The sequence below is a fragment of the Ixodes scapularis genome, unplaced genomic scaffold (genome assembly GCF_016920785.2).
Source record: "Ixodes scapularis isolate PalLabHiFi unplaced genomic scaffold, ASM1692078v2 PGA_scaffold2__306_contigs__length_199485367, whole genome shotgun sequence".
In the NCBI taxonomy this organism is placed as follows: domain Eukaryota; kingdom Metazoa; phylum Arthropoda; class Arachnida; order Ixodida; family Ixodidae; genus Ixodes; species Ixodes scapularis.
In genome coordinates, this window is record NW_024609857.1 from 15,800,589 (window position 1) to 15,812,967 (window position 12,379).

General features: G+C 45.6%; 1 protein-coding gene across 2 annotated transcripts; it reads left to right on the forward strand.

The window, feature by feature from the left end:
• Window positions 1–1,546: 1,546 nt before the first annotated feature.
• On the forward strand, window positions 1,547–11,472 carry LOC115326744. 2 transcript variants are annotated; one of them, XM_040211044.3, is made up of 2 exons: window positions 1,547–1,790; window positions 9,048–11,472. In XM_040211044.3, the coding sequence occupies exons 1-2, from the start codon at window positions 1,669–1,671 to the stop codon at window positions 11,308–11,310; spliced, it is 2,385 nt and encodes a 794-aa protein (XP_040066978.1). In that variant the 5' UTR covers window positions 1,547–1,668; the 3' UTR covers window positions 11,311–11,472. The 2 variants fall into 2 exon arrangements, with proteins under 2 accessions (XP_040066978.1, XP_029843549.2); XM_029987689.3 differs by lacking the exon at window positions 1,547–1,790 and adding an exon at window positions 5,389–5,410.
• Window positions 11,473–12,379: the final 907 nt, after the last annotated feature.

Below are 12,379 nucleotides of genomic sequence, written 5' to 3' on the forward strand. Positions count from 1 at the left end.
AAGCGAAGGCGGAGGCTTGGTCCCGGTGCGCGCGGATGCCGCATGGTGGCATCTGCACGGAGGTTTCGCCTTGGAGAGGGGTGCTGTAAACATCTCGGGAAACGCAAAACGCAAAAAGTGCAGGCACGCAGGGGCCAGGTCAGAAAGCGGGCCCTTGCGTGCCCGCTTTCCGAGCAAGCGGTCACACAAGGGCTTGACGGCAACTTTCAGCGTCCTAAAGGGATGCTGAACCGAAATCTGGATTCCACAAAGTATGGCGGCAAAAGCGTGCAACGGGATGCCACAAACATCAAAACATCACTCATACAACGATATATCGAACGGATGACCGTATTTTTCAAGAAAAGGAGGCACATTTGACAGGTATGTTTACGTCTTGTTTTTCCAAGAAGAGTCGAGAAGGAGAGGGAACGGCCTCGCGTCTTCTGTGCCTTGCCGCCTTGAGGGGGCGAAACAAAGAGAGGAGGAAACGAAATATCTTGGGGGACGTCACGCGCGCCGTCGGCCTTGTTCAATCTCAACCTTTTTTTTCCAAAAATATGGTTGCCGATTCGAGATATCGCCTTACAAGTAGTGTTGTAGGGATTGTAGCGTCCCGCCTACAGCTTCTGCATTGTTTTCTGAAATCCAAATTTCGGTTCCCTTTAATGGTGCACAGATGTACCCACCTGTCGTCAAAATGCCTTTCGCATACGGTGGAATTTTTTTCGAGAGGCTTGTCCGCCCTGGGGATTGCGCATGCCCACTTCTGAAACATCAAGGTTTCTTGGTGCTCAAATCAGGGATATAGCTTATCCCCATCGCACCCCGGCACGAAATATCAACGTTGCATTTTTTCTTTTTCGTGGAAGGCATGACATACCACCACAAGAAAGCCGAGTAAGCACCGATGCAACCATAAGCTTGTCAGCTTCAGGAGCCACAGGTAAGGTTTTCTAGAGGGGTTCTAGGAGGAATAATTGGTGTTCTAGTACACCCTATCACGGAGCAACTGTAACGCATATGGCACCCCTAGGTACACCGCCAAATTTACCCCAAGTTGCCTCAGCACGCAGAAGGACTACACCGCCCTACGGGAAAGGTCTGTGCTTTTCACAAATCTCCTTTTCTTCATCCTGGGAATCCTTGAACTTGGTATTCTGCCAGGTGGCACTGTAGTCCTGTTGCAACTCAAGAAGTTAGGGCGAGGGAAAGGAAGGCCGGGGAAGAGGAAGTAGACAGGATGCTGGAGAGAGGAGGAGGTTTCCCCCTCTCTCCTCCAGTTCGTCTGTTTCCTCCTCTTAGGCCTTCCTTTCCCTCGCCCTACCTTCTTGAGCTGTAACTTACTACAGTTATTTTCACCAGTTGGTTGTTGAATATTTATCACGCAGCCCTGATTTTACCTACTAATAAAATATTTACTGACTTACTGAGATCCCACCCTTGTGGATTCGGTGGATTGATGTAATTTCTAGGTTCTGCAGCACGAGCTTTTACTGCTTGGACCCCTTCACGTTCTCAACCACCCCATTGGCGTTCTCCTTGTTTAGCCCGAAATCCCATCGCCACTGACATAAACAGAATGGCTGCCGGCGGGTGCATTTATGTGATTTCTGCGCGGATTTGTGTGTGCACTTTTTTTAGGTTCTTAATTTCGTGCCAAACATAGCTCAACGCTCTTGCTTCGTCATGATGCTGCCTGAAAATTCTGGCATCCCAATAGTCCCGGCTAGTTCTTGCCAACTGCTAGTCCCTGGCCTTTCCCCTGCTGGCGGCAATGGACCGGGAGACCCTAATAAGCGCCTTACAAGGTAAGTCGCATGAACGTGTCACGAGCCGGAGGGGCCGGAGGCATCCGGTTTCCGGTGATGTCAAAGCTTGGCGGCATTAAAAAAAAAAAAAAAAAATTCTGTCTTGAAATATGCAAGAGCAACACTACTATTGTAAGAGATCTGTATAGATAAGCATGAATGATAAGTTGATTACATGGACAGTGCCAAAAGACGCTTATGTTGACTAGGAACGCTTTCAGTACGATGATGCCCCATGGCAATTTGGGCACTACTGGTGCAGAATGACCCTTTCGAAGATTCAAAGATTTGAGCGGACGGAAATAGCGATTGCCATGGCAACCGAGACCGATCAGCCAATCACCTTGTGAGTCTTGTTTGCCCGCATGTCAGCATCTGTTTGTGTCCGGGCAAACAAGACTCACAAGGTGATTGGCTGATTGGTCTCGGTTGCCATGGCAATCGCTATTTCCGTCCGCTCAAATCTTTGAATCTTCGAAAGGGTCATTCTGCACCAGTAGTGCCCAAATCGCCATGGAGCATCATCGTACTGCTTCTCCTCCTCCTGTTTGTGTCCGGCTAGCAGGCAGGGAAGGCAATGTGTTACTTTCCCAAGGTCGAGTGACTTTATCCTGAAATACTCTTGCACTGCACGTGCGCTCATGCAGGGCGAGAGCGAGCTCCATAGCTGAAGCTACGGAACTCGGACTTGTAGCTTGTGCCAAATACTTTACTACGGGGAATACATTCCACTCCTCTCAAATACAGTAGCCTCGGCGTGGACAGGTTTTCTGGGCTTGGCGAGAGCCATCTATGGTCGGGGATATCTCGGCTATCGGATGATGGTCGTTCTACATACAAAATTCATTGTTGTGGAAATGCTCGAGACACGTGCCGCGCGCCACTTCTAGGAAGAACGTGGAGTCACAAATCTAGCTCAGTGCTGCGCCAAATACTTTGATGTGCTGTGCCGTCATGATCTTCCAAAGGGTTGCACGTGCCTCGTGCATCGACGCACCTTGCGCTACTTTTGAAACATGGAAGGCCTTTAGGTGGAATTGGAGGCTTCATCGTCGTAGCCGCCGCGGACCTCCCCTCCATCAGGGCTGGATTCGGCCCTGTAGGCGTTCTGTCTAATGCAAATGAGCGGAGTGGAATGTATTCCCCCTAGTAATGTTGGCAAGGCGCCGCCGCCGTAAAGTGACATTGAAAATGTGAGTTTGTGTATACCAACTCAACTCTCTGAAGTCATGCCGCCGTGGCGGCACCGCAGTCGGCATTGCACATGCGCAGGCACTTTATCTTGCGGGAATCTGGTTCCTGCGCACGCGCAGGGCCTACGTGGGAAAATTTGGGCTTGTTTGTGAACCGGGAGGCTACGCTTCTAAATAGAAAAGGAGCACGGCTCGCCAGCCCAATTTTTGTTTCACTTCTACCACAGGTGATACTAAATAAAAGGGAAGCAGACAACACTGAGAACGGTAGCTTTTATTTGCCGCCAGTATAGAAGTTTGGACAGCATTGCCAAAGAACATGCAAGTGACTGTAAACATTGGCCTCAGTGTTTGAGGCAATCATGCCCTTCACAGGTCAGTGCAAAAATTGCATCTGCAAGGCGAAGCGTAGAAATTAGCAGCGTGCCATAGATCACGGTAACTTTATGCGGACATGTGTTTGCTCTCCTCTTGTTTGCAAAATTTCTATAAGTTTAATTTATACTTACATGAAGTCAGCCTTGTTCAGTGTTTAAAAAAAAGCTGAAACACATTAAAAAAAAAAAAAAGAAACGAGTTAGAGGAGAATTTTGGTGTATTTTTATTCCGTGAATCTGAATATCACGTTCGTTTTCACCGATGTTGTAACTAAACGCGAAAAAACCTTTGACCAGTTGTGACGTCATATTAGGATCTTTTGGCCGCCAAGCATGTGTCGCTCATGTGGCCAGCACGTGCAGTTGCAAGCTTGCCAGGTATATTCCCCCGCACTGACACCAGTCGTGACGTCTCTTTTTGACCTTTTCGAAAATATCAAGAGAGCGCATGCATGGCTTTGATAGATGTTGTAGATGCACGAGAGCGGAGACTCCAAAAACTCCTAATACGACGTCTCGCACCGGGAAGGGGTGACCTCAGCGGTACTTTGAAAAATAATTTCTACAGCCTCCGTGCGGCAAATTAAAAAATAATCTAGATATTCGTATTCCTGGAGGCCGAACGAAGATGATAAAAGTGTTTTTCCTATACCACATGATTGCTTCAGTTTCCCTTTAAAGGGGTATGGAAACAAAACATTCGCCCTTATTTCTTTGCCTAAATATATTTTAGTGTATACAAATCAGGCCTCTACAGAAGTGCGAGGGATTGGCAGGGAATCCTACATTGAGTAAGCTATGCTGGGCTGTGTCAGCAAGCTTCTTAGGGCCGTTCCTGTGTTGACAAAGATGACGGACAGGCAGCCGTCCACTTCAAAAAGATTGTTTGCTTTGTTGGACGGATCAATTGTTTGCAAGCAGTGTGGTGTGTCGACTATCGTAAGACGTTGGTGCGCTGGACCACCAGTTTGCAAACGAGGAGGAACTACCGAAGTTGTCTGTATCGCTCATCTGTCTTATTCCAAGCTTGTGCTGCAATAAGTTTTGTAGTAAAGACTTTACTACGAAAGGAGCGCAAAGGCGCTCAAGTAGTATGTGGACAAAACAACGGCGTGGCTTGACCAAATAAACATATTGCTCGATTCAGATCTCACTGCAAGCGAGCCAGTGCAGCTGACTGATGTTGTTATCATAGCAATATTCTTCATTTTGACAAGGAGCTTTACATGCAGAACCTTAGGCAGCCTACAGCGCAAGCACTCCGCAAACGCATTGGTGACTGTGGAGATGGTGCAGTTAACGCGGTCATGCGGTCATTGAGTCCCTGGATACCTCAACAAAGCAAGGTTGTAACGTGCTAGCACCACCAAGTGGCAAAGCTCGTAACTATGGTATACGTGGTCCTGCCAGACACGATGACGTCTTTGGGCACGCCAGATCTCCCGAAAAGCACCGCGCGCTCTTCGGTGGCTGATTTTGAAGTACTAGCCAAGATCCAGCATATTTAGATAGAAAAGTATAGCCATTGGCTCGAAATATGAGGGTGTGATTATCATTTACAGTTGCTATTGATTCTATTTTACTTATTTCTGAATGTTTTGCATATATTTTAGGTTTCGATTAAGCATCCCCTTAACGTTCTGTTCAGCCACGATGCACACCGACATGGGCATCGACCAACATTCTACTCGGGCAGTCGGGAGTAATCAATTGCTTCTTCATACCTCATAATCTTTATGCAGCTTCTGCAGGAGACACGTCTCATGCCAGTTCATTGGGGAAATCAAAAGTTCCACTGCAAGTCACACTTATACGAACAGCGAGATGACATCTGCGTTATCAACACATCTTCACACACCTGGTGAATGCACTCTAACCTTCTCAGATAGTGTTTTTGACAACCTGTACTTAATCAGAAAAAGAATGCTAGCAAATACTTTACTAGGGGGAATACATTCCACTCCTCTCAAATACAGAACCCTCGGCGTGGACAAGTTTTCTGGGCTTGGCGAGAGCCATCTATCGTCGTGGAGGTCTCGGCTATCGAGCGGTAAATGATGATATTGATTATGGTTGTTCTACATACCACATTCATTGCTGTGGAAATGCGCGAGACACGTGCCGCGCGCCACTTCTATGAATGACATGGCTTCTAAACTCTAGCTCAGTGGTGCGCTAAATATGTAGCTAAATACTTTGCTGCGCTGTGCCGCCATGACCTTCCCAAGGGTTGCACGTTGCACTTGCCTTGTGCATCGACACACCTTGCGCTACTTTTCAAACATAAAGGGGCTTTAGGTGGAATCTGAGACGACACCGCCGCGGCTGCCGCGAACATCCACGTGCAATTGCGCGTGAACTGACGTGGACCTCCCCTCCGTCAGGGCTGGATTCGGCGCTGTAGGCGTTCAATCTGTCTAATGCAAATGAGCAGAGTGGAATGTATTCCCCCTAATAAAATATTTGATGCTAGCATCGAAATGCAAACATATCATAGATGTTTGTGTTTTATTAGTGAATAATAAATCAACCAGTCATCATAATTGCATGCATCCCTCATACATACTGGTTTTAGTGTCTATAAGAAAATTGATAGGATACACCCAATAAGCTTATATACTCTATCTCGCTAGTTGGGCGCAGCATTGCCAAAGGTATGGGGGCAAGAGTGCAACACTAGCTGTTCAAGAGGAGGGAAAGGAGAAACTGCCCTCCTTTGTGTACCCCCAATGTCGCCATTCTCCCCCTGGAAGATTAGCCCTTCCCTCAAGATTTGTACAAAAACTGCTTTCCCCTCTCTCTTGCCCATGGCTTCTGCAGTTCTGCGCCAAACTACGAAGATGGAGTATAGACGCAGCCTCTTTTTGTGGGCGGTGGCAAGCATTCCATTCAGTTCAAATAAAGCTATAACCCATGTATCAAGGAGCATGCTGCAATTGCAATTTCACGCACTGCCTGTGCTGGCATCTGCAGCAGCAACCATTCTAAAGCAAAAATCTAAAACAAATTTCATTTGGCACATCTTTTTGTCGGCGTCTTATTTTGGTTATTTACTTTGAGCCTTCTATACAGATAAGTTGAGCGCGTATAGCTACGTTCACTGTATTCTCCTTGCTGGTCGGGTAATTTGGCGAGAGGTTTATTGCTTCCAGTAGTGTTTCATCCAGACGAAATGCTCCCAGTTAAATTGTCTGTGGTCCTGGGCAGAGCCGTATATAGATAGAGTTTGGTCAATGGGAGGAGCGAGCAGAGAGCCAGGGTGTGCACCAGACGCAGATAGAGGGCTGGACATGCTTTCTTGGCCAACCAGAAGACGAAAATTATACCCTAACGGTGGTAGCGAGAAACTTTTTTTAATAAGAGCGTAAGAGTTAAATATAGTAACGCTTCATGGTTGAAAATATGGTGCACATGATGTTTCGATTAGGATCATGCAAAAGGATGGAAGAAATGCGGCGCCTGGTGTACGGACTACATGCCGTGATCTAAGTATCACGTGCACCATATTTTCAGTTGCCGCGAGTTACTCTGACACACTTATTAATTCTGTTTCTCGCGACCACCGCCAGGGTATTATTCGCTGCTTCTGGTTGGCCACATTCGAATTTGTGAATGCGCCGTGGAAGACACCCAGCCCGCTTACGGCCAATGGCGCCTTACCTCCTATACTTACCAATGAATGGCCAAACTCTCTCTATAAAGTCCTCGCGAACTCCTCACAACACAAAACATTACACCCGAAACATCAACAAAACAGTCCCTGAAGTCCCATTTTATATTTTACTGATGCGACGTTTTCGATTTTTTTTTTTTTATGCTTATTAGGTTTCTCGCTGTAGTATTTTTCTTATGTGACCTTGTTGTATAGTATGGATGTATGGTTTTTTTTTTTTTTTTGTGCGTTATGATGTCTGCAATTTCATCACCTTATGTTTTACTTGTCTAGGTATGTAGGCATGTATGTGATGTATGTATGTGTCTATGTATGGCGTGTTGCATGTATAGTGAGTTATTTATGCTGATTCACCAGTTATAATATTTGCGTTATCATTACTTGATTATTACTTGACCCGGTATATATATTTTTGTGCGTTTATGTCTGTATTATTGTCACTCTACCTCTTCGTCTGTTAGTCTTTAAATGTTCTGCTATGCTTTGAGTGATTATTTAGTTTGAATTTTATTGTGTACTCTATGTCAAGTGCTGGGGGGCAGGGGCCTGTCAAGCTGCAACTGCAGCTTTTTTTCCTGCTCTCCCACTCCTTTGGAGTGAAAATAAACGATTATATTATTATTATATTATATATACGGCTCTGATCCTGGGTAAAGAAATGAATGCACCACTGCCATAAGTTGTGAGGATATCTATATTACAGAGGCTGTGCTGCAGGCTCTAGTTTCTAGCCATAGCTTAATGGAGGTTTTGAAAGCAAGCTTTGTAAGATTCAGCTGCAACAAAAAGTTGCTATAGTTGCGTGCACTTCCAGCTATAATTCATGCAGATTGGTGAATGTGGCCTATTGGCATTAATTCCGGGTGGGGAGGACAACCTATGTGAGTGTCAAATTATGTTGCTAATATCATTGTATGATCCCACTAAAACTATCACCATATTTTACTTTATACAAAGGAGGTTAACAACATTGCATTGCAGTTTCACAAAAACAAGGTACTGTTTTTTTGTTTTTTTTTATCAGTTATCATTTGGAGAATTTATGCCTTGGGCCACAATTTTGTGTGCCTACCATGACAGGATATGACCTCTATCAAAAAGTTCCTTTCCAAGTTCTGTAATGGGTGGTCAGACTAGTACAGCAGCTGAATGGCCGCAAACTTGGAACATACTTGGCTAGAACTGGGTCAGGGAAGGGTCATTAGTTCTTTTTTTTGTTTTTTATATTACTAATTTTATTGTTTACTACTTCTTCCTCGTGAGTTCCAATACCTAACACCAAAAAATACATTTTCTAACGTCTGTTTTTTTTTTTTTGTATCTATTATTCCTTGCCCAATTATTCTAATTTGTTGAAAAGCTGCTGACATGTAAAGGATGTGCCCAGTCATTAATAATAGACAATAAATGGGATAAGGGGAACCTCTAGTGGAAATATGAACTGCGGTGCTTGGACAGGACTCTACTGCTGGTGGCTATCATTACGTCTGAACGACACCTTATTGGAAATAAAATAAAAAAAGGCAAATTGAAGAACAAAAACTTAGTGAAGTTGCCTATGCAAGAGAGGTATCCGGCAAAATGTTTCAGGAGCTAAAAATTATTTCATGTGAATATGCAGCATAGAATCTGCAAGAGAAGCTTTGTCTCTGGCACGCTCTAATTGCCTTTTGTTGTGCTTTGGCTGCGCGTGCTCGCAGGACGCCGAAGTGTTAAGGCTGGTTCACACTGTTGCAACCGACTACGACCGAGTCCGACAAAACCTGTTTTTAAGCCTCTTGTGCGGTCTACGATCGTGCCGCGCAGCAGCAGTGGCAAGCAGCTTAGAACCCTGTTTTGTTGGACGCGGTCATAGTCGGTTGCAACAGTGTGAACCAGCCTTTACAGAACATAGAAATCTCACACTGGAGACAAAGGTTCTATTGCAGACCTTATGCTAAAAGATATTATAGGTTAGTAGCTTTTTTTTTTTGTTTATTAATCCTACTATACTTTCTACATTCTCTTGTTGCAGTGGAACTGCAGATGACAAGGCACTTCTTGAGTATGCCGCCCACATTGAACAGCTCTGCCCCGGCATGTTGACATCCGGAACTATCTACACTCAGCTTCGCGATAAGAAAGGCAGTTGGAGCTCAAGAGTAATGGGCCGGTACCTCCTGTGCACCGACGACGGGACCAATCCCTGCCATCTCCTCCAAGACCTCTCGATCTGGAACGAATTCCTCCGGGTACTGGACGTGGAGCTCAAAGAAGTGGCACCTGGAAGGCTCGGTGTTGTGACCCTACTGGGCATTTACCCGTGGGCAGACTGGATTGACTCTGACCGTCAGCACCCTTACATCTTGCTTCATTGGCTTCTCAAGGAGCATCGCTGCATCAAGACGCTCGAGTTCAAGCAGGCAGTCATTCCAGGGGAGCCCCAGCTTCTTTGTGATGCTTTGTGCGCGAGCTCTCAACTGACACGCTTCAAGCTGAGTGATTTTGGCTATCTCGGGGTTACCTCAACGCAGGTGGTCACTGCACTCTCGGCCTTGACCGACCTTGTAGAGCTCGAGCTGACGCATGTGCACGTCTCACATGATGTATTGACACAACTCATGAAGACCCTCGAAGGGATGAGGTCCTTGAAGTCCCTCGCCTTTTATTTCAATGTCATGACTCCCGATGATTCCCAGTACTTTCTAGAAGAATTGAGCAAGAATCGGGCTATCACGGCTCTGCGCATTGACGCATGCTGTTTTGTACCCGGGGAAGGCAAAGTGTTTGAGGAGTATCTTGCAAAGAATGCAGTATTGGAAGATCTAACCGTTGAACATGTGAATGAAACTTACAATTATCACACGACGTTCAACTTGGAGCCTCTGTCCAGGGCTTTAGAGAAAAACAAAACTCTTAAGAAATTGGGTCTTATGAGTTTTGACCCACAACATGGAAGGCATAAGCTCTTTTTTGATGCTTTGGCCAAGAACAGCACACTGCAGCACCTGGAAGTGGACAGTCTTCCTCATTGGGGCTTCAGAGTGGAGATGTTTGTTGACCTGATTGAGAAGAACACTGGTCTCTTGAAACTGTATGTTCTGAGTTCCAGTGGCTGTTCTGTCGCTTCGTTAGCGGCTGCTATCAGTCGAAATGCGACATTGCAAAAGCTTGCCATACATTTGTCTGACCTCACCCATGAAAATGCAACGCTGCTCCTGGAGGCATTGGCAAGCAACAAGAGCCTCGAGTGGGTTTATATTGGTCATGTCTATGGACCAGTGATTCCAGAATTCTGCAGGATCTTGCAAGAGACAGGGACTGAAGCAAGGGTAAAATTTTGTGCATCTATTGACGAGCCTGGTCGCCTAGCAAGGACGCTGAAGGACTGCCCAAGGCTGTCGGAGGTCAGTTATGACCTAAGTGGCTCCTTTAAACTAAGCGTAAAAGAAGAAGAAGGATTTCGCCGGTTCATCTCTTGCCAGCAACTCGTTGAGCTATCTATCTGCTTGGACCACCATAAGATTAGCAGCAAGTCTGCTTGGTTCTTGGCTAGCTTTCTAAGCTCAACAAAGAATCTGAAAGTGATCAACCTCAGTATCTGTACTTCTGCACAGACCACACACATCCTTCTGGACGGCCTCTCTCGCAACCGAAGCATCTCTGAGATGTCGCTCGAGTATTTTTCTTTCTGGCAGAACCACGTTCGCCTGTTTAAGAATATGTTAGAAGGTAACCTAGTACTAAGGGACTTGAGCCTGACATCATCGGAGGACGACGCGTCACTGTCTGTGCTCAGGGAGCTGCCACAGTGTCTTGTCAAAAACTACTCCCTTCTCAAAGTGAGCATGAACAAATGCCTTAGGTTTGAGAGATGCATGTTTCAAGTCCAGGACACCATGCGGAGGAACTTGTCATTTTTGAATCGTGCTGCAGAGTTTGTCATGGGGCTGCACAGCAAGCATTCTGCTCACGCATTTGAACATCTTTGTCAGAGTGAGGCCCTGCTTACAAAGGTGCAAGAACTTGCCTGTGGAACAGAGCTTGATGCCAGGCACAAAATCAAGGAAAGTGCAGCTTACCTCGATATCAACTTTCTGACCATAGTAGGTGTTGTTAAGGAGGGTGTGGCCTGTGACAGGGACAGTGTACACTGTGCACAAGTGCAGTTTGACCAACTAGGAGTCGACAACTGGCTAAAGATCCGCTCATATTTGAGGGTCTCTGATATCCATGACCGTGAAGCCGCAGAGAGCTTACCTGATTCACCTCCACTGAAGCAGAAGCGAAAGTCATAATGGTGCTTGTTCTTGACCAAACACATACCTGTGTCGGTTTGTCTTCTTGCTCACACGTATCATTTGACTTTTTTATTCATGCATTAGCTGTCAGCTTAGACAAGAATAGACATCCTTCATTGAACTTGTCACAAAATGTTTCAATAAACTCATTGTCATTTGTTTTACTTGTATTTCTTGACGAGTGATGTTTGCTACTGAAAGGAAAATTAAGCTTGACCACCTGCTACTACTTCGTGGGATGAATAAATTAATTGGATTGAAGATCACCCTCCCTTGGCCTTGCACACCTGTTTACTTTGCACAGAGATTCTGAGGGGGGGTTTGGATGTCCTGACGCCTCTCTTTAATTCTGCATGTGTAAAACTTTAGGGCGTGAAAACGGGGGGGGGGGGGGGGGGGGGGGGGTGAAACATGTACGCTGACCAGCACCTAAACCCCCCCCCTCTGGAAATACCTGAGTCCGCCCTTGACTCTGCATACATATCACAGTGGCTGATTTTTCTCCATTTTCCTTCCCCTTTCCTTTATCCCCCTTTCTTTCCTTTCTCTCTACTTTCTTTCATGGGGAATTAGTTCAGAATTCCTGCTAGAACAACCTCCCCTACTTCTCTCACGTCACCTCTCTCTCTCTGATTTCGGTTGATGTTCTTATCCTGATATGCAAGGTACAATTTGTTTCGGTTTTTTTGCATCTCGGACAATAACATCTCATGGATGTTTCCAAAATTTCCATGTCCGGAATTATGTTGTAAAGTAGGTAAAGATATTTCAATCGATAAATCTAAATAAAGAGCACATAAGTAGAGTCTAGTTGATAAGTTACTGGTAATGTGGGTCCCCATCCAAAATATCGGATGACTTTTTTTGTGTCCCCAGACTTCCCACCCATGCTATGCACAAAGAGTGCGTAGCATAGCCTTGAGCTCTTCAGCAAGTAATTATTATCTAGGCTGAGAAAAATAAATGTTTCTCTTATTTATAATTTGGGTAAAGGTTCAAAAAACAACACTGACAGGGGGTGCCTCTTGCTTGAACTAGTATTCACCTCTTTCAGCCTTCAGGAGAA

What these genes read in the sequence shown, in the direction of transcription:
- LOC115326744 (XM_040211044.3), top strand. Translation starts at nt 1,669, where the DNA reads ATGATGCTGCCTGAAAATTCTGGCATCCCAATAGTCCCGGCTAGTTCT. An exon ending in CCTAATAAGCGCCTTACAAG is followed by an intron (nt 1,791 to 9,047) that starts GTAAGTCGCATG and finishes CTCTTGTTGCAG; the next exon opens with TGGAACTGCAGATGACAAGG.